The sequence below is a fragment of the Sylvia atricapilla genome, chromosome 7, assembly GCF_009819655.1.
Source record: "Sylvia atricapilla isolate bSylAtr1 chromosome 7, bSylAtr1.pri, whole genome shotgun sequence".
NCBI lineage: Eukaryota > Metazoa > Chordata > Aves > Passeriformes > Sylviidae > Sylvia > Sylvia atricapilla.
This window is the reverse complement of record NC_089146.1, coordinates 5,171,515-5,192,777: the sequence shown is the minus strand read 5'-3', so window position 1 is coordinate 5,192,777 and position 21,263 is coordinate 5,171,515. Positions and strand designations below refer to the sequence as shown.

Sequence of the window (21,263 nt, the reverse complement as noted above, 5' to 3'; positions counted from 1 at the left end):
CGTATCCCTGCTTGGTTTGCAGCCAGACATCTACCGAAGTTTATACCCTTGGAAAACATTGCAAAAGGCGCCAGACAGAGAAAGGCCTGATGCCAGATCCAGGCTGATGAGTGCCAGGGAGAAAGCACTAGGTGGAAAGGAAAAGCACAAGCAGAAACAGCAGGACCAGGATGATGCCCTCCAGCAGCTTCCTCAGGCTGACCCACAGCACCTGCTGCACTACCAAAATTCTCCAGGACTGTCAAGTTTTCTCTCTCCAGGCTCTCCCCGTTTGTGCCACTAAGTCCCATGGACCCCTGTGTTCCCTGGGAAGGAGAGATGAGAATGAGAGGGGGTGTTGGGTGTGAAAAGGGTTGGGAAGGGTGAGGGCCATACTCACAGGATCCCCTCGAGGACCAAGCATGCCCTGGAAAACTGAGGAGGTAAACGTGTCCCTGCCAGCCAGAGAAGTTAGGATGGGATGAGATGGAATGGCGTGGGGTGGCATGTCATGGCAGCTCCAGCCAAAGCAAGGATAGACAGTACACTTTGCCTGGGTACACACACAGGAGACAGCAATGACTCTGCCAGCTGCTGACACTCCCCCAGCACAGGGAGCAGGGAAGCGGAGACTGGCTCAGGGAGCAGGCAAGGCAATGGGAAGAGACCATTGTGCAGCAATAAAGCCAAGGGACACCTTTCCTCACTAGCTGCCCAGGTGATCCAGGATTCCCAGAGGATCCAGGGCTTCCTGGTGTCCCACTGGCTCCAGGGAATCCCTGCAGGACAGAGGAGCATCACACCAGTACCCCAGCCCTGTCAGACTCCTTCAGTGCTCCAGGCAGTGCTGGAGTGCTTCACTGCCAGCAAAGTGTTCTGGGTGAGAAGCTGACACTGATTCACATCTGGGAGAGTGAAAGCACAACAGGTTACAAGAGGTGAAGAAGGAAACTGCAGAGCACTGGGCTCTTCACATACTGGGTGTAAAAGAAACTCATCTGCACTGATCATTTCCTTACATCAGCTCATGAAAGGTTTTGTTACAGGCTCAGACACTGGTTTTGGGAAAAATCATTTCCCCAGCATTAAGGTCAAATATGCTGACTCCAAATATTTATTTGACCACTGAAATTCTTGCATTTAGGGCATTGCAAACAAAACCAGTTCTCTGTACTCTGGTGGGACTAGCAGGGACAACAGGGATGCTTTTAGGTTTCTAGTGTGGAGGTAGTTTGTCAGCAATTTTGCACTATTGGATTTTTTTTTTCCATGAGTACTTGCATTCCTATAAGAGCTGGCTATAAATGGGGCTCATTGTCAGCAGGAAAGAGACAGCATTTTTCTGTTGATAGCAATTTGATCTGGTAGATCTCAGTCCTCAGCCAAGAAATCCATTAAAGCACACCTTTTCTAGTCAGAGACAAGGTCCTAGCTCATCTCCTTAAACCATTTTCTGATGTCATTCTGGAAAGTGACCTTTTCTTAAAATGAAAAAGTAGCATTTGACAGATCAAAACTTGAATAGTCTTGAAATTCTCTTTCCTAGTGATTCTTGCTGTCCATTTCACCACAAATCCTTCTGACTTCTGTATTTTACGGGTGAGGGTCTGGAATGATGTGCTGATAGGACAGGAAGGAGCAGCAGGATCAGATGTGAACACCAGAAACCTTGATCCTCTTTTGCCACTGCTAACGAGCAGCTCCAAGCGACTTTTCCTGATCCTTGTCCAGGCTCATATCCTTGGCCTGGATCATCCCTAACCCAGCCTGTGACAGTCCAGGAGGTCTGGAGATGGGTGTAGAGCTGTGAGCTGGCTGTGCTTTCAGTGCTGCCCAAAGAGCTGCTTCTGTCACTTTAAAAATTCATATTTTGATCTTCCAACAGGAGGCTGCAACCTTGGGGCTCCTTTCCTCAGGGTTAGGGCTTCCTTGCCAGAGGTTTGGGCTGATATGTTTAAAGAAGCAAGGGGGTTTTACAGTGCCCAAGGCTGAGCAGAACACTTCAGCCCTCTGCCTGTGCCCCTCACAATGTGGCCTCCTCATACCAGGCTCGGGGTGAAAAACCAGCCTTTGTCTCTTGGCTGTGTGTGGCACCAGGCTCTGCCAGACCATGAGACAAAAGCCAGTGGTCATTGAACTAGGACAAAAAAAAAGTAATGAAAGCAGAGGAATTGAGGTGGGAGGGTGAAGAAACTGCCTCTGCGTGGCTGCACTCACAGTCCCAGCACATGCAGCAGCTTTGCCAGGAGCAGGTTCCTGCAAACACCTGCAAACACAGCAGCCAGAGGTGAGCTACTTCCTGGCTCAATTCAGCCGAGGTTCAGGCACAGAGAAACAGGGATGAGAACAATGCCTGAATAACAGGAATTTGGCAATTATTAAAAATTTCTGGCACAAGTGGGTTGTATAGAGACAGAAAAATAAAACCAAATTTTTCTTCCTCCGTCATTCCCCTTAGGGAAATACTGCCATAAATTATCTTAAGATTTTGGTATCCACAGACAAGGGGATACTTGCATGAACTTCATTTCAGGCAGACTCATTATGACAATTTTTTTTCCTTAAAACCAAAAATAAACGGACTATTAAGCCTCAGATACAACACCCATGTCAGTGAACTTCTAGAGTTCCCTGTGTTCATATAAACTGTGCAGGAGAAGCAGAACAGCTCACCCTAGTGACGACCAGTGGGATGAGACACAAGTCAGAGATATTATCCCCATCCATTCTCCCTCCAGGAGAAGGCCAGCAACATCCAAAAAACATCTTGCTCTTACTGAACTCAGCCAGGGCTGAACTGGTGAGTAACCTAAGCCTAGTTTATGAAATAAATACCAAATTAATTCTTTAATTCCCAAATAAAAGTACTGTATCCTCTCTGAATAATCCCTGACGTTAATCTGGATGTGAGTGAAGAGCTATTTGCTAGAAAAGGAGTATCTTAAATTAGACTTGTAGTGTGCATTATATACTATAAGTATATAATATATAATAATTAATTCTTATATAATAAGTATTAATGATTATATAAGTATTAATAGGCATTTTTCTGTCCTGGGATGCGGATGGGTGCCACCTTTGTGAGCAGTTCTTTTGTCCCTGGTGTGTGCACAGACATGGAGGGTCTTTTCTGCCAATTTAGCTTGGTCTGGAAGGAGGGAAGCCGGATCACTCTGAAAGGTATTTTATCACTCCGTTTAAACAAGTATATATTAAATTTCCACCCAGCCCTTCCAACAGCACAGCAGCAGCAAGTACAGCATATCTGGATTTGCAATCCCTGTGTGCCTCCTCTTGGAAAGCCTTGAGCCGGGGGTTTTGAGGGGCTGAAACGCACTTGCTCACTGGCCCGGGGAGACAGTGATGCTGCATTGGGGGTGTTGGGAGAGAGATGGGGACATGTCACCGGGACAGGAGGAGCCCTGCCATCTCCTCATGGACTGCTGTCCCACCACACTGCCTGCATGCCGGTGACACTGTCCCAACCGTGCTGGAGGCACCAAGGCGGGGATCGTAGTGAGGATACCTGACTCACCCGTAGAGCAAAACACAGTGTTTTATGGGGCCAGCCCCGCCGGGCACACCCATCCTCAGCCGGGCAGGGCCCGGTGTTTGGCGAGTGCCCGGCGCTGCGGGGAAGCCGAGCTGAGGACGCTGATCAAGGGTGCTGCCAGCAGCGGGGAAGCACGGGGACAGCGGGAGCGTGGGCACACGTGGGTCAGGGACCACTGTCCCCATGGCTGGCACTGCACCCAGACACATCTCCCCCGTCCCTCGTGGCCCACGAGGACATCAGCTGCGCACCCAGGCTGGGCCGGCGTTGTTCCGTCATTTCCATTAACGATGGAAGCCACGCTGGACCTTGGGGTGTACTCGGAGGCGGGGACAGTGGCTCTAGGGGCCGCCGCTGTCACCCGAAGGGCCGGGAGGGCTGCGGCGCTCTGTGTCGGCACTCCCGGGGAAGCGGGCGCGGCGGCCGCGCCCGGCAGGCGGAGGGGCCGCGCCCCGGCAGGCGGAGGGGCCGGGCCCCGGCAGGCGGAGGGGCCGCGCCCCGGCAGGCGGAGGGGCCGGGCCCCGGCAGGCGGAGGGGCCGGGCCCGGCAGGCGGCGGGGCCGGGCCCCGGCAGGCGGAGGGGCCGCGCCCCGGCAGGCGGAGGGGCCGGGCCCCGGCGGCGGGGCGGGCGCTGGCGCGGCGGGAGGGGCGGCAGGAGATGGGGCGGGCCGGGGGCCGGGCCGCGCTGCCATTGGCCGCCGCCCGTGAGGCGATGTGGGGCCAGCCGGCGCGGCCCCGGCGCTGCCAGCGGGACCGGCGATGGCGGCGGGCGCCGGGTGAGTCCCGGCGATGGCGGCGGCGGTGGCGGGAGGCAGCGAGTGGGTCCCGGCGGCGGGAGCGGGAGCGGCGGTGGCGGGAGGCAGCGGGTGGATCCCGGCGGGGTGGCGGCCGCGGTTCACGGTGCCCGTGTCCGGCAGGGCGGTTCGGCGGCGTGGCGGCCCTTGGCGCACGGCGGCGGCCACGGAGCTGCCGGCCTGGCGGCTGCGCTGCGAGGGCGGGCGGCAGCTCTGGCGCTACCTGGGCGACGGCGACGGCGATGTCGGGGAGCGGCGAGCGCAGACAGCGCTGGAGCAGCACAGCCTCGGGCTGGACACGGTGCGGGGGGCCCGGGCCGGGGCGGCGGGGCCGTGCCCGGGGCGCACCGCTGAGGTGCCCCTGTCTCCCCGCAGGGCGCGACCCTGCAGACGCTGCCGGCGGCCGGCTCGGCCCGGGAGGCGGCCCGCAACGGGATGCGGTTCTACGCGGCGCTGCAGGCTGAGGATGGGCACTGGGCGGGCGACTACGGCGGGCCGCTGTTCCTCCTGCCAGGTAAGCCTGGGCACCTGCCCAGGGGTGAGTGCCCTGAGGGTCGGCTCTCTGCAGTGCCCGCCTGTCTGGTCCTCCAGGTCTCCTCATCACCTGCCACACGGCCAAAATCCAGCTGCCCGAGGGGTTCCGGAAGGAGATGATACGCTACCTGCGCTCTGTGCAGCTCCCGGACGGAGGCTGGGGCTTGTGAGTAGCAAAGATGCTTCTTGGAGTGATGGCAGCTCCAAGGTTCAGGACCTGGAGCTGCTGTCAGATCTGCCCAGGCTCAGGGAGGGGGAGTCAGCACCTGTGATAGCTGTGGGTGGTTGGATTTGCTTGTGCAGCACTCCAGGTACACTGTTTGTCACAGAGGTGGCCACAGCATCTTCTCTGGGGCACTGTATCCCAAAGCATCAGGTGTGACAGGGTAGTGCAGAGCAATGTTTCTTCCTGTATTAGGCAGGTCCCTCTTTTCCAAAGTCACCTCTGGCATCCCACTTCAGCCTAACAAAGACAGCCCTGTGCAGTGGCTTGTGTCTGGCTAATGGCAATAGCTGACTAATGGACGCGGTGTTTCTGTATATGCTCCTCACAGACATGTGGAAGACAAATCAACAGTGTTTGGCACAGCCCTCAACTATGTGGCCTTGAGGATCCTGGGCCTTGGACCGGATGACCCTGACGTTGTGCGGGCCCGTGTCAACCTGCACAGCAAAGGTCAGCCATGGGGCTGGTACGCTGGTGAGAGAGGTCTGGCCAGACCTGAGGGCTGCAGGGAGCACTGGGGGCTGCCAGGGAGTGGAAGAACTGTTGTTCTTACTTGCCTTTCATGGCAACTGCATTTTCATTTAATGATAGGAAGCTGCGTTGCATTTTTGTACCATTGCCTGCTTGCCCTGCTTTGGGACATGTGTCCCAGTCTGAGTAGTGTGCTTCCATACGTGGGGAGAAGTGGGCCCTGTGATGGGGAAGAAAGTTGGGAGGTGGCATGGCTGTGTTAACCCTGAAAGCTGATACTGTTCTGTGCAGGAGGTGCTGTGGGAATCCCTTCCTGGGGCAAGTTTTGGCTGGCTGTCTTGAACGTTTACAGCTGGGAGGGAATGAACACACTTCTGCCAGAGATGTGGTATGTGCCCTTCCTCACTGTGAAGATCTGGTGTCAGTCCTGCCACCAGCCTTGACCCAGAACTGTCCCTGGTGATTACTGGGATAACTCCAGCTACAGCCAGAAACTGGAGGTGCTCAGGCTATTTGTCAGCTGGGTGCCAGCAGCAGGCCAGCCAGTAGGTGGATAGCACTGAACATTGCATCCAAGGGAGATGCCAGAGTGCAGCCCTGTTAGCATTTCCCACAGGGTCCCTACTATATTCGTGTGCTCCCTGCCTGCCACCAGTATTTTCCAGCAGCCAGAACTGGACCCTAGCAGGAAGGGGCAGCCACATGTAAGGCTGCCAGCCCTAAACCCTTGCTTGTACCCTCTCTGAATACTCAGAGGGCTGCTGGGTGTCAGAGAGGAAAAATGTCTGACACCTTCAGGGGGACGCAATCGGGGGCTGCACAGTACCAAGTGCCTGTGCTTTGTCAGCAAATGCCATTAACTGGCAGTCCAGACTTCTGCCTTCAGTGCCCCATGTGACTGAACTGGCTTCTCTCCTTCCTCTTTGAGCTGGAGGTCCTCCTGCCCTGTGTCACCTGGGCCTGGAGTGGTGTCAGGAGGGAGTATCCCTGTTGGAGGGGAATCTGAGCAGGGCCAGGCTGTCTGTGTATCCCCTAGTGCCGGGGACAGGGGAAGGCATGCCCTGCTCTGGGCTTTCCACACAACATCTCTCCTTGTTGCTCACAGCAGCACTTTCTGTGTTGTAATCAGGCTGCTTCCCACATGGTTTCCAGCCCATCCCTCACGGCTGTGGTGCCACTGCCGCCAGGTTTACCTTCCCATGAGCTACTGCTATGCGAAGCGTTTGTCAGCAGAGGAGGATGAGCTGATCCAGAGCTTGCGGCAGGTAAGGAAGGAGCTGGACAAGGATACGTGGCTCCATGGCCACCTGCTGTGCTGGCCATGCCCCTGTGAGCCAGCCTCTGGCTTGCCAAGTGGCAGCTGTCATAACGTGCACGGTGTGTGTCAGGCAGCAGAGGCAGCTCCCAGCTGCCTGCTCCTGGCTGGCCAGGCTGCCCTTTGCTCTCTCGTGCCAGGAGCTGTATGTGCAGGACTACAGCAGCATAGACTGGCCAGCACAGAGGAACAACGTGGCTGCCTGTGATGTGTACACCCCACACAGCTGGCTGCTGGGTGCTGCCTACGGTGAGTGCCGAGCTGTTGGGAGGAATACCGAAGTGCCTTGTACCCTCAGAGACCTTCAGGGTCTCCCACCAGCTACTGGTGTGTGCCCTGCAGCTGAGCTGGAGACAGGAATTGTGTGATCCATGGGGTTCTCCCACCCTGAGAGCAGCAGGGCCTTGTGCCCGTGTCCTCCGGCCACTCTGGGGCAGAGCTTTTCTGCGTCCTGATGCTTAATCAGTTGTTGTGTGAGTTGAGGGGCAGCCTGCCACAGCAAGTGACTGTGGCTGCACAGGGTGGGTTTTTTTGCACTGCATGTCCCTTTCTTCTCCTGCAGCCGTCATGAATGTGTATGAAGCTCACCACAGCACTCACCTGCGGCAGCGAGCCGTCACAGAGCTGTACGACCACATCAAAGCTGATGATAGATTCACCAAGTGCATCAGCATCGGGCCAGTAAGACACCTGCTGTTCATCCTTTAATATCTCACCCTTTGTTCTGTAAGCACCAGCCAATGCAATTGTGGCATGTAATAATCACCAGATCTTGCTCAAATCCTGCTGCTCCTGATGCTCAGACCTTAAGGCTAACAGGGCACAGGAGATCAGAGGGCATGGGGACAACTGTGGCCCTGGTGAGGAGATCATCTCCAGGGAGATGATCTGAGAGGAAGCTCTGGAGTAATCTCATGGCACATGCCCTACTAACTCAGCTATGCTGGGTGATGCCACAGGTGGGATCAAGGCTGAAACAACCTCTGGATGGCTTTGTGTTGAGTGGGGGGAATGTATGTCTCTGGGGCTGGAAGAAGTTCCACCCAGAGCTGTGACAGTGCTCCTCTCGGCAGATCTCCAAGACAATCAACATGCTGGTTCGCTGGTTTGTGGAAGGGAAGGACTCCCCAGCTTTTCAGGAGCACGTTTCCAGGATCCCTGACTATCTCTGGTAAGGGCTGAGTGGGTCCCATCTGGCACAGCACACCATGGCTCCTGACTTGCCTCCTGGTGCTCCCACTGTGCCTGTGCTGCAGCCCTGTGCTCTCTCTTCCCACAGGCTGGGCCTCGATGGCATGAAGATGCAGGTGAGGTGCTGTAGGAGTTCACCTGTGACTGAAGGCACCCTGTTTGCTGGGTCAGCCCGTGGAGTAATGGGATAGTGTGTTCATCCCAGGCCTGAGCTCCTGGTGTCTCACCTCTGGTTGCCTGGTGGCCTTCTCATGTGCCATATCCCCTAGCTGTGCCAGGAGGGAATACTGTCTGTCCTGCTAGTTTGCCTCCCTGTGGCTGGGAGCTGAAAGGCCTGTGTTCCCTCCATCCTCATGAGTCCTGGGAGAAGGGCAAGAGAAAGCCAGGCCCCTGATCCTGCATGTGGGCTGAGCTCTGCTTCTCTCATTGACAGTGTCCTGCTGTTCCTTAATGCTAGCCACCTCTCCTGCCTTGGCTGTGCACAGAGCAGACTGTGCTGTCCTCCCTGTGCCAGCACATCAGCCACGATGCAGGGTGACATTCAACAGGCTGGAGGGAGCTGTTTGGGATAATGTGGGAGAGATGTGTTGTCCCATAGTCCCCACAGCTGGGTCATGCTGCTGCTAGCACCTGACTTTCACTATTTTCTCTCTTCCAGGGCACAAACGGATCCCAGCTCTGGGATACTGCTTTTGCCATCCAAGCCTTCTTGGAGGTAATGCACCCTTCAGTGCTACAGGCTGCCTTAGGAAAAAAAGGTCTCTGCTCATGGGGCCCCAAATACCAGAGCTCCAGCTGTGCACCCCCCTGGAGCTGTGTTCTGGCCTGGCATCCTGTGACTGAGCTTGGAAAACATGTCTGGCTAGAGCCCCTTGCTGAGTGCTCACTGTGCATCTCTATTTCTAGGCAGAAGCCCAGGAGATGCCTGAATTCACCTCCTGCCTTCAGAATGCCCATGGATTCCTCCAGTTCTCCCAGGTGAGCAGAGCTGGTCAGTGGTGTCTCACACACTGGCTGTGCAGGCTTAGCTGTTGCTCAGAGCCCTGTTGGATGCATCTCTTGCCTTCTGAAGAGAGCTTCTGAAGGGCTGACTAGCAAAGTCCCAGGCCCAGCCTCCTGTTTTCTACTCCCTCTTTTCAGGGAACCATTTTTAAAGCTTGGAGAGGACCTTGGCAAGGCCCAGGGGTGCTTGGGTTGTCTGCCTGAGCTTAGAGAGGCTGGAAAACTGAAAGCTTAGGCTTATTTGCCCTTCATCTTGTCTGGTACTGATACATTTGAAGTACCTTTCTGAGAAACCCAGGATGATTGGATAGTGGCTGTATGAGCTCAGCTCCTGCTGGCCAGGCCAGCAGTGCCTCAAGGTGGGGGTCACTGTCACCAGCAGCTTGGTGCATATGCAGTCAAGGCCTTGTTCATGGTGCTGCCAGCAGGAGCATTGAAAGCAGATGGTTCCCTGGCAGGCAAGCTCCCAAAGGGGACTTTAGCAACACTTGCTAAAACCACGCCAAAAGCTGATTTCTCTTCGCCCTGCTCCAGAGCTGACCTCTTCCCTCAGTAGCAGGCAGGTACTGTCCACTTCCACATGGTTCTGCACCTGCAATGGTTTCAGCCCATGGTCTTGCAGCCAGGCACCTCCAGGCTGCCCTCACTTGTTCCTTGTCTCCTGCAGATCCCAGAGAACCCACCCGACTACCAGAAATATTATCGCCATATGAACAAGGTAGGATGGCTGGCACTGGTCTCTCAAGGATGCACAACTGGGGCAGGGATTTGGGCAGAGGGAGTAGGGATCAGGGGCAGCACTTGCTCTCTTCGAAGAATAGAGTGGGTGAGGAAAAGTGATCCTGCTCCCTAAGCCCCCCGATCCTTTTGCAGGGTGGCTTCCCCTTCAGCACACGGGACTGCGGCTGGATCGTGGCGGATTGCACAGCGGAGGGGCTGAAGGCAGTTATGCTGCTGCAGGAGAAGTGTCCCTTCATAGCCAAGCCTGTGCCTGCTGAGCGCCTCTTTGATGCTGTGAATGTGGTAAGAGCTGCAAAAATTATGCCAGGGGACATGCAGGATGGGTAGAGAATCCAAGGCCCAAGGAATTGTCTGATCTGATTAGATCTAAGCTAGTGTGGGGCCTGGTGTGGCAACATTCTGTTGTGATTCAGAGCTGCCTGTGTGACCTAATGTCCTGTGATGGCCCAGATTGGGCCTGCCTGTCAAGGTGGTTTGGAACCTGGGTTTTCTGCCAGCCCTATAGGCCTACAGGTGTGACTTTGTCCTCACAGCTGGCTTGGGGCCAGACTGGAGTCTGCTCATGAGGTTGTCCCACCCCCCTCTGCTTGTCTGGGCAGTTGCTGAGCATGAAGAACGCGGACGGAGGCTTTGCCACTTATGAAACCAAGCGAGGAGGCCACTTACTGGAGCTGCTGAACCCCTCGGAGGTGTTTGGTAAGGGGAGCTGTGGGGTTGGTTGTCCTGCCCACTGTGAAGGGACAAAGTGGCCTGGGCTCACCCTGCCCACTGGGTGCCTGACAGGGGATCAGAGTGCCCTGGGACTCTGACACCAGAGGGACAGGCTGGCAGCTGCTGGCCTGGAGGCTTGTGCACACAGAGGCTGCGGCACTGATACCCATTGCCTGCTGGCAGGTGACATCATGATTGACTACACGTACGTGGAGTGCACATCAGCTGTCATGCAGGCACTGAGACACTTCCAGAGCCAGTTCCCTGAGCACCGAGCTGAGGAAATCAGGTGAGGCACCGAGATGAGAGCTGGGCAGGGGAGAAGACAGGCTCACTGTCCCAAGCTGCCTGCCATGGCCTCCTGAACAATGTAGCTGCCTGTCTGCATGCTCTCGTCTCTTGTGCCCTCCAATAATGGGAGCCATCAAAGCCTCAGAGGGGCTGATGGTGCCCCCAATGAAGCAGACACTGAGTTAGTTTGAGCTGCTTCTGAAGTGAATTACTTTTTTCCTGTCCAGGGAGACTCTGCAGAAGGGCCTGGATTTCTGTCGCAAGAAGCAGCGAGCGGATGGGTCCTGGGAAGGGTAAGTGGTGTTCCCAGCACCAGTGTTTTTCTGGCTACCCCAGTGTGAAGGATCATCATGGAAAGCATTCCTGACTGGCAGGATCTGTGGGAGGGAAGGTAGGGGCTGATTCTCCTCTAGCTCTTGTGCTTTGCTCTCAGTTACTCTCCCTCCAGCCCAGGTAGAACGGGTACCTTGTGGGGTGCACAAGACCCAGAGAAGTTTGGGGTGGCTCCAGCTCCTGTGCTCCCAGTTCTGCTGACACTGGAGTTAGCTGGGAGCAGGCGCTGGTGGGACTGGGCATGGTTGGGCCATATGGGAAGGTAGGCTGCAGCTCTGTGCCTGGCTGTGCTCTTCTGTGAACACAGCTCAGCCTGCCTCTCCCTGGGGCCTCGCACCCCTGACAGTGTTGCTCTCCCCTTCTTCTAGGAGCTGGGGGGTTTGTTTCACCTATGGCACCTGGTTTGGTCTGGAGGCGTTTGCCAGCATGCAGCACACATACCGCAATGGGTGAGAAGGGGATGTCTGCCTCTATCTACCTCCAGGGCCAGGGTAGGACTCTGTGGTGGGGCTGGCTGGATGCCCTGGCTGTGCATGGACTCTCCTGCCTCAGGGACTGCTCCTCCCAAATCCTGTGCCTGCAATATGGCCAAGACACTCGCTGCCTGACCCTCAAACTCTCGAGGCAGTCCCAGCCATGGGCACTGCTTCTCTGCAGCTGAGCTGAGAACTGTGGGCATACAAACAGTCTCTGTCCCCAGTCCTGTCTTGATTCTGGCCCCCATCCCTTCAGGACTGTCTGCCGAGAGGTGGCCCAAGCCTGCCAGTTCCTCATCTCCAAGCAGATGGCAGATGGAGGGTGGGGAGAGGATTTCGAGTCCTGCGAGCAGCGCACTTACGTGCAGAGTGCCGAGTCACAGATCCACAACACCTGCTGGGCCCTGCTTGGGCTCATGGCTGTCAGGTAAGAGCAGCCCCACCTGGCCCCAGTGCTCAGGGAAAAGAGATGCAAGCTGGGTTGGGTGGCCTTTGGCCTCGCTGGTGTGATCCAGTGCAAAGCTTTTGATCATAGCTGCAGGCCTCCGGCCTGGGAAAACGGTGTCATATTCATAATATCTAGTGCCTTGGGGTTGTGGGGAACCCTTCCTAAAGCACTCAGCATGCCTGGGGCAAGCTTGTTGCAGCATGGAGGTGGTTGAGTTCCCCAGGCACATGGATGAGGGTTTGCAGATGGTTTGGATAAAGATTCTTACATTTCCCTTGTGCTTTGCAGGTACCCTGACATCAGTGTGCTGGAAAGGGGCATTAAAGTGTTGATGGATAAGCAGCTGCCTAACGGAGACTGGCCTCAGGTACATCTTTAGTCTTTCCAAAGTGTTCCTGAACATGTAGCAGTCCCCTGTCACTCATACCCCTCTGCTTGCCTCCCAGGAGAACATTGCTGGGGTGTTCAACAAGTCGTGTGCCATCAGTTACACCGCCTACCGCAACATCTTCCCCATCTGGACGCTGGGGCGCTTCTGCCGGCTGCATCCCAAGAGCCCTCTGGCTGGGCAGCTGCCAGCCAGAGCCAGACCTTCAGCTGGGCCAGGGCAGGAGCAGGAAGCCCTGTCTGCTTGAACCTGGGATGCTGGGGATGCCGTGGCCCTGGATTTGTCTTGGATCGCGGTGTCTGCATGGGGCCGTGGCGGTGTGTGCTGCTAGGGACATCTCAGTGCTGACCTTACCACGTGGACTGCTGCCTCTGCCAGGGAGGGGTGCTGTGCAGGTGCTGCAGAGCCTCTGCTTGCTGTTGAACCTCTTCTAAACATTCCCTTTCTAAGGTTTTTTCCAGGTCTATTCCCCATCCCCAGATGGGGAGTGAAGTGCCTTTTCAGACCATTTTGAAGATCTGACAAAGCTGCCAAGCTGTGTTGCATTCCACATCTGGACAGACTCTCATCCTGGGTTGCAAGGCTGCCTTTTTCGTCACAGGCTGTCTGTCTATAGCAGGAGTGTGGAGTTTGGGGTCTCCCCTGTGCCCACCATTGGGGGGTGGGCACTGCACAATCCCTGCTGAGCTGACCTCTGTACTGTGGGTGCCACTGATGGCCTTTGAATTGCTTGCTCTGCTCTGGGGCCCGTGCTGGGAGGGGAAGGACACCTGTCCTTCCCCAGATGTGTGAGAAAAGGAGTGCTTTGCTTAACTTTGTTATTGTTCTGTCCCCCAGCTGGTGGCATCTGGCTTCCCCAGGTGAAGTCAGCACCAGCCCTTGGAAAAGGGGCAGCTGAAGGAGAAAGCCCTGAGGTGGTTGGCACCATGGCACAGCCTGAGCCCCAGGGCTGCAGCTTTCCCCCAGCTCAGGCCATGGTGCCCTGGGGCATTCACAGGTCATTGTCAGAGCTGCAAGTCAGATGGGATAATAAATTGCTAAGGGTGATGCAAGAGGAATTTCATTGTGTTCTCGTTTTTGTTTGCCAGTGTGTCTCCCAGACACAGGGGAGCTGGCACAGCACATGGCTTGGGTTGTCTGTCCCCACATGTGTGAGCACCATCCCCACCAAATGTGTGCCTGTTCTAGTGCATTTAGCCCCAGAAAAATATAATCAAGGAAACAACTCACTAAAGGGGAATGATCACTTCTCTCATCCTGCTGCTTACACTCATGAGGGTCCAGCACAGGAAGGACATGGAGCTGTTTGAGCAAATCCAGAGGAGACCACAGAGATATTCCAAGGGCTGGAGCCCTCTGCTGTGAGGAAAGCAACTCCAGCCCTGGCACAGACAAGGGGTCTGAATTCCCCTCATGTGCTATGGAAGCCTGTCTCCAGCATGCTTCACTAACAGGATTCTTCTGGAGGACTCTGGAGAGCTGAGGGTTAGCTATGACTTCTGCATTTTTCATGTCCTAAAGCTGCTTGGTAGAAGAAATGTAACCTTTTTTGCCCAGGCTTCCAACATAAGAGCTATTGCTATATCATTAAGTGTACAACTTAATACCATAGATTTGTCCAACTTAAAACTGAGTAAAAATTCTCCATGGCGTGAGTGCAGAAAACTACCTGAATTATCCATTCCAGCTGGCATTCTTAAATGAGAAAAAAAAATGACCAGGCCAGGTGTCTTCCAAATTTACAACTTCCATATTGCAATTAAGGATTTTTAATTAAATCCTATAGCTGCTCTATTAATAAAGTGAAAGATTTGACTCACAATTATAACTTTTAAAAACCCAAATACTGCCTACCATGCAAGCTGAACAAGGCATCTTCACTGCTCGATACAAGTTAAAGTTCAGGGTACATGTGAGGAAAAGGATGGTGCCACGAATTTCCATGACAAACACGGCAGGGAAGGGAAAGCCACTTTGACATAATCCCTCCCCGTCAATGGCACACTATGAGGGTCTCCCCATTGTGGCTGCTTTGCTTCACCAACGGAAAGCTCCTGGCTCGGGGTTAGTTGTACTGCTCGGCTGGACACCTCGATCAAGGAGAACAGAATTGCAGCGCTCAGACGGGCCCGTGGAGCCCCGCCTGCGCTCGGGCCGCCGCGCTCCCAGCCGTGCCCTGGGGCGGCAGCGTGCGCCAAGGGCCGGGCTGAGCCCTGCGGAGGCCAGGACACGCTCTGTGTTCGCAGGGATGGCCGGCCGCTACCTGAGACAGCAGCAGCACCAGGAGTTCCATATCATCTGCAGGGGTGAGTGAGGCCAGCTGTGCTCCCTGCCCCGGCTGCAGAGGGCTCTGCTCCCTGCGCGGGCCAGGGGCAGCGTGGGCAGAGCACAGAGCCCGTTCAGGGCCTGGGGGAGATTCGTGGCCAGGTGCTGCTTGTTGTAGGGGACGCCGTGATCAGCTTCCAGCTGCTCCCTGTTGTCTCCTGCTTCCTCCAGGCCATGGCAAGGGCTGGCTGGGATGGACGTGTCAGGAGGGTCCTCCCAGCTGCCTGCAGATCCAGGCTCTGACAGTGGCTCTGTTTCTCTCTCTCGCAGCCCTTCAGGACATGACAGATGACCCCAGCCCTGCCATCTCATGCCTGGCACTTCAAACTCTGTACGTCAATATAGCTGTACAGAGCATTCCCTCTTCCTGACTCCAGAAGATGCAAGATCAACAGAACAAAGCAGAACTGCAGAAAGTGGCAGGATATGTCTGCTTCCAGCACTTCGTTGTTCTTTCACGGTGCTGGCACCATCATCAGAGACACAGAACAGGTTCTCTCATCCCAGAGTTATCCCTGTCTTCTGCACTGCTTGTTGTTTGAGCTGATCCTAAAGTTCCTGTTGGGCTGTCTTTGACACTTGGAGGAACATCTTCCTTGCAAGCTGGGGCAGTTTGAGTGGGCTGGGCGTGTCCCCAGGGCACGTGGAGGTGTCTCCTAGGGCTCTTTGTGACACAGTGCACCGTGGGCACCATGGAATGGAAAGGAACAGAGTGTACAAGGGTGACCCTTTGTGACACAGGGTGACATAGGTGCTGGTGGTGACACGGCCATTCCACAGTGCTTGGTGGACACAGTGGGACAGGACGGGACAGAGCAGTGCTGTGAGGAGCCCCCACACAGGCTACTCGTTCTGTGCTGACCCAGAGCTTTTCTAAGGTGTTACCTGTGCAGGTGACCTCGAGGCCAGATTGCAGGACTCAGTGACCCAGAGCATTTCTGAAGCATCTGCCATCCAGGACAGACCACAGGACTTCTCTCCTGCAGCCTTCCCAAGGCTTCTCTGTTGCCTTCAAAGCACAACTGCAGCACTTGCTGATATGGGGCTTTTCTGAGGCATCTTTCCTGCAGCAGTCATAACTCCAAACAGTGACATGGAGCAGAAACCCCCCATTGTACCCCAGCTGGCCTGGGTGGAGGAGGATGAGGAGGAGGCTGAAGCTACCTCAGCACAGCAGCCTGAAGATCTGGAGCAGCTCCAGCTGCTGCAGGAGGGTGAGTGGCAGAGTGGGGCCACAGGACTGGTGCCTGCAGTCAGCTTGGCCCTGTCCCATCCCATCCCATCATACATGCCCATGGATAGGACAGAAGAGGCACTGGGACTGGACCCCCTGGCAGCTGTGCTCCATCCCTGGGGCATCCGGGGGCTGTCCCTACCTGGGGAGTGCAGAGCTGGGCTGTGTTCTCTGATCTCTCCACAGCCCCTCAGCTCTGGCATTCCTTGCTCTTTGCCAGATGCAGGGAGGCACGAGGAACAAGAGCACGAAACCGTCCATGGTCGCTTCCGCAGAACAGCACAGGTACCTGCAGCCATCCCCACCTGGGCTGGGCCTGCTGTCACTGCTCAGCTGAACACCGTGGTTGGAGCACTCCATGGATTCTCCCTCTCTTCCTGCCCTTCTCCTGCAGATGATCTGTGAATTCATCTTGTACCTTTGGGAGGAGGAGACCACTGGTGTGGGCACTGGGGTCTTGGCAAACTTTCACCTCTTCAAGGCCGAGACCAGTGCTGCCATGCTGGACTTGCTTGTGCAGAAGGGTGTCTCCAATCCAAAGCAAGTAAGCAGCCTGTGGCCAGGGCTTGATCGCTCAGGAATCGTGTGGCACCTCAAGCTGGGTCTGCTGGGCTCCCTCAGCCTTTGAGGCCCAGCCCAATGTGGTGGAAAGGGAAGCACTTCTCAGGGGAAGCTGGGGAAGTTGCTGCTCTGGCAGATCTCCAAGTCTCCCTGTGCCTTCTGCAGGTGCCAGCCATGGTGAGGTACATCCACCGCTGGCTCACGGCCAATGAGTCTGATGAGCACAGGCTGGACAAGCCCCTTGTGAGGCTGACCAAGGAATACCCCTCTGATGTGCTGCTGACTCTCTTGCGCTGGGCCCCATCATGTGACAGGTACAGCAGCCTCACCTGCCTTGAGGGCTTAGGGTTCACCGGCCTGCCACCCTGTAGAGCCTGTCCCTGGTGACTGCCAGACAGGCAGAGAGCTCCAGAACCCTCTGGCTCCTCTGTTTTCCAGTCCTGGTGTGTCAGCCCCTGAGCCTGCTGCCATGCTATCTCTCTGCCCCTCAGGGCCCTGTACCCAGGTGGTCTGGCTGGGTGCTGCCAGCGAGGGGCAGTGCACAGAGGCAGGGCTGGCAGCCAGCACAGGGCCCTGCAGCTGCCCAGGCCACGGTGCTGTGGCTGAGATCCCCTGACACAGAGCTGTGACCCCACAGAGCTGCCACAGCCATGTGGAGGACGATCATGACCTCGAGTGGGACAGCGGAGCCGGCGCTGCAGATACTCCTCGATGTGCTGAGCGCCTGGCCAGTGTACAGCATGTACACCTCCGATGGGGACAGCACAGGAGTCTTTGCCCTAGCTGTGAGTTTCTGCAACTGACCTTTGCTTGCCACCAGGCCACCTCTCGAGCAGCTAGCTCTCTGTCCTCCCAGCTCGACCTCCCTGCCTCAGGCACTGGGCTGAAACCTGGATTAGGGTCGAGGTTCAAGGGCACCAGGCCAGGTGCTCCCTCTGTGTCTCCCCTGGCCTCTCCCTCACACACTCAGGCCCTGCCACATAGATGTCTTGGCACTCAGTATTAGGTCTGGATGTTTTACTTTTGCAGGCAACCATGACACTGTGGAGGGTCTTCATTCTGACCTGGTGCCCACTTACAGTGTTGGAGTATTTCCCCCATCTCTTCCTGCGTTTGCTCTTCCAAGTTTACATCAGCACACTGGATACACCAGAGGAGGTTGATAGCTTCTGGAAGGAATGCCAGGAGCAACATGGCCTTGACACTGACCCCAACAGGTGCTCCATCCCAGTCCTCCCAGTCTCCCCACCCCTCCCATGGCAGGAGCCAGTGCTCCCAGCATGACCTGGGCTTTGCTCTGCACACAGGTTTATATTGCAGACCCTGAAGACCCTGCTCTGCCGACTGCAGTGTGAGCGTGTGGTGCTAGAAATGGAACGCAAGTGTGGCTGGGACACACTGCTTTGTGCTGGCACCCACCACTATGCAGTGGGTCTGCTGGCCAGGTGAGACCTCACTCTCCCCACCACCCTTCTCCTCTGTGCCCAGAACACCCCACACAGTCCCCGTGGTCATGGGCAGGAGGGCCTTGTCACCAAGGGACAGACAAGCAGACTGGAAAAGGCTGGGAGAGGAGGGTGCCCAGCAACAGCCGCCTTCCAAAGTGCCCTTGGGGTGCTCAGGAAAAGACCAGACATCTGTGAGTCAGTCCTGGGAGAGGTGTGCCCACCCAGCTCAGGGGCACCCGTGCCTTTTTCCCCCCACCAGAGAGATGCGCCGTGTCTCCACAATCTGGTGTTACAGCATCATATACTGCCTCTTCGACCTACTCAGCAGAGACATTTCAGACTGGGATCTGCCTGCCATGGCCTTCCTTGTGGAGGTGAGCTCGATGGCCAGCGCTGCCTCACTGAGCTGCCTCCCAACTCTCTGCCCTCTCACAGCCAGAGCTGCCTGGGATGGTGTCCATGCAAAACTCACCTGTGCATTTCTGAGCTCCTGCTAGCTGGGCACCCCTGTCACTGCTCTGTGCCTTTCAGGTCCTGGAGTGCCTGGACTTCAATGAATGGGGTGACAGCATCCTGGAGATCCTGACAAGGTACCTGCTGAGCAAGTCCAGGGAGATGCGTCGACTGGTGCTCAGAGGCCTCCTGGTGCTCAGCAAAGACCCTTTGATGGTGAGAAGGAGGCAGCAGCTGAAGCTGTGCTGGCAGTGTGGGGCTGGGGAAAGCAGCCCCTTGGGCTTGGCTTGGCTTTGGGCAGCTGCTCGCAGCTCTCCCGTGTTGCTGTTCAGCTGCCTGAGTGCTGTGGGACAGGCCTTTGGCCTCTGGGCCCTGCAGCAGCAGCCTGGGGTTGCCCAGCCTTGTGTTCCACACAGAGCGAAAGACTCTACAGCCTGACTGAAAGCCTTGGGCACCTGCTGTGGGATGTGGATGAAGACGTCGTTGAGTTGAGTGCTGGTGTACTCAGCTTTCTGCTCTTGCACAAAGACCTCATATTATCCAGCCCCATTGCCCTGCAGCTGGCTGAGGCACTCTGGCCACTCTTCGACCATGTAAGGCTCTGTGCCCCCACCCAGGCGCACTGGGTACTGCCCCAAAGTGTGGTGCCCCGTGGATTTTTGGGCCTGTACGCAGGGGAGCCTGGAGCAGCTGATGTGGAGGGGTTTTGCCTCCTTTCCAACAGGACAACAGCCTTGTGCAGCTGCTCTCCATTCACCTCTTTCAAGAGGTGATGAGGTTGGTAGCGTCAAAGGGAAAAAAGCCCCTGAAGAGGCATGTGAACAAGAGCCTGCTCCCTCTCTACTTCAGCTGCCATGATGGGAACCAGCGTGTGGCAGAGGTGAAGACTACTGAGCGCTGTGTCCCCATGGGAGGGAGATCAGCTGTCTCCCTGCACCCAGGCACCTCATGGGCTCCGGCCTCCTCCTGGCCTTGGCACAGGGACACGAGTCCTGTGCCCCAGGATGTGGTGCCATCTCTGGGTCTCTGCTGCTCTGCAGGCCTCTCGGGAAACGCTGCTTTCTGCTGTAAGGTTCCTGAAGAGGAGGGACCTTGTATACCTGGTGAAGACAGATCAGATGTGGAGGTTCAGCGAGGGCCTGGTAAGGACAGTCTGGAAGCCCCAGCCGGGAGAAGACCCCTGGCCACGGTGCCCAGTGTGTGTGAGGCCAGCAGCTGTGGCCCTCGCCCGACTGCTGCCGGGTCCCAGGGCTGTGAGGGCAGGGGAAGCGGTGCTGGGCGTTGGGAGCGCCAGACAAGGGGCACAGCCCGTGCCAGCCCTGAGCTCCTGCCGCTCTCTCCAGCTGGCAGAGGACAGGAGCCGAGTACGCGAGCACCTGCAGCTGGCCCTGCCGTACCTGCGGAGCCCACAGGAGGCCCTGCGAGAGGTGGCCGTCAGGTTCATCGGTGAGTCTTTTCCCGCCCCGCCGCAGCTCGGCCTCAGCCCCGGCCGCTGCCCCTCAGCCGGGTCCGGGCCCAGGCCCGTGGAGCCCCGCCTGCGCTCGGGCCGCCGCGCTCCCAGCCGTGCCCTGGGGCGGCAGCGTGCGCCAAGGGCCGGGCTGAGCCCTGCGGAGGCCAGGACACGCTCTGTGTTCGCAGGGATGGCCGGCCGCTACCTGAGACAGCAGCAGCACCAGGAGTTCCATATCATCTGCAGGGGTGAGTGAGGCCAGCTGTGCTCCCTGCCCCGGCTGCAGAGGGCTCTGCTCCCTGCGCGGGCCAGGGGCAGCGTGGGCAGAGCACAGAGCCCGTTCAGGGCCTGGGGGAGATTCGTGGCCAGGTGCTGCTTGTTGTAGGGGACGCTGTGATCAGCTTCCAGCTGCTCCCTGTTGTCTCCTGCTTCCTCCAGGCCATGGCAAGGGCTGGCTGGGATGGACGTGTCAGGAGGGTCCTCTCAGCTGCCTGCAGTTCCAGGCTCTGATAGTGGCTCTGTTTCTCTCTCTCGCAGCCCTTCAGGACATGACAGATGACCCCAGCCCTGCCATCTCATGCCTGGCACTTCAAACTCTGTACGTCAACATAGCTGTACAGAGCATTCCACCCTCGCCACTCCAGAGGATGCAAGATCACCTCCACCAGCTCTGGATGTCGTGGTCTTCCCTATGTCGCAGTGGCTGGTTGTCCTGCTGGAGCATTTTGGAGATCTGATCCAGGAGGCTGTGTCTACTGGAGCCACCTGAGCCTCCAGGGAACTCCTCTCCTCTGCAAGCCCTTCCTTTCACAGCAGTGTAGGAATATTGATTTGTTGTTGTCATACACAGAGGTCCAGGAGCTTTCTTTCCAGGTGCCTAGTCTTCAGGCCCATGGGGAGCAGAGGAAAAAGGGTGTCTGTGCTCGGCACGTTGCCCAAGCGTGTGGTGTGGAAGGGAAAGTGGCAAAACCCCTTGACCCTTGGTGGTTCTGCTGAAGCCTTAAGGCTTGTGACCAAGCAGGTGGGCAGAGGCCGGGCCTGCAGCAGGGATCCCTGAGAGGCTGGTCCCTGGAGATGGCCACCGCCCCTGTCCCAGCCGGGAGCCACCATCCATGTCCCACCTGTGTGCTGCTGGCTGGATTGCTGAGGGTTCTGAGGTGCCTCTTGCTCGGGCTCCTCTGGAGCTCCTGGGGGAGGCCTGGAGGGGACGGGACAGCGGGAGGCCATGAAGGCATGTGATGCTGCGAACGCCTGACAAGAATAAGCAGGAAGGCGTGAGGGGGATGCGTGTGGTGGTGAGTGGTGGGAGACTATGATGGGACAGGAGGACTTGAGTGGAT

At 56.8% G+C, this 21,263-nt stretch overlaps 2 protein-coding genes across 2 annotated transcripts; both read left to right on the top strand.

Annotated features, from left to right (window-relative positions):
• Positions 1–4,291: 4,291 nt before the first annotated feature.
• LSS (lanosterol synthase) lies at positions 4,292–13,510 on the top strand. The gene is made up of 22 exons (XM_066322477.1): positions 4,292–4,307; positions 4,449–4,626; positions 4,701–4,839; positions 4,917–5,025; positions 5,414–5,535; positions 5,848–5,944; positions 6,686–6,821; positions 7,012–7,120; positions 7,434–7,552; positions 7,945–8,042; positions 8,151–8,178; positions 8,721–8,777; positions 8,969–9,040; positions 9,732–9,782; positions 9,938–10,087; positions 10,405–10,501; positions 10,700–10,805; positions 11,035–11,100; positions 11,509–11,589; positions 11,873–12,043; positions 12,353–12,431; positions 12,511–13,510. The coding sequence occupies exons 3-22, from the start codon at positions 4,761–4,763 to the stop codon at positions 12,697–12,699; spliced, it is 2,016 nt and encodes a 671-aa protein (XP_066178574.1). The 5' UTR covers positions 4,292–4,307; positions 4,449–4,626; positions 4,701–4,760; the 3' UTR covers positions 12,700–13,510.
• A 1,190-nt stretch (positions 13,511–14,700) lies between these two features.
• On the top strand, positions 14,701–20,692 carry LOC136363803 (maestro heat-like repeat-containing protein family member 7). The gene is given in 16 exon segments (XM_066323285.1): positions 14,701–14,758; positions 15,848–15,991; positions 16,232–16,296; positions 16,406–16,555; positions 16,738–16,886; positions 17,210–17,357; positions 17,602–18,017; positions 18,280–18,394; positions 18,552–18,689; positions 18,890–19,066; positions 19,198–19,353; positions 19,514–19,615; positions 19,817–19,919; positions 20,112–20,171; positions 20,461–20,537; positions 20,624–20,692. Coding segments are annotated over 16 exon segments (2,127 nt in total).
• The last annotated feature ends 571 nt before the right edge of the window (positions 20,693–21,263 follow it).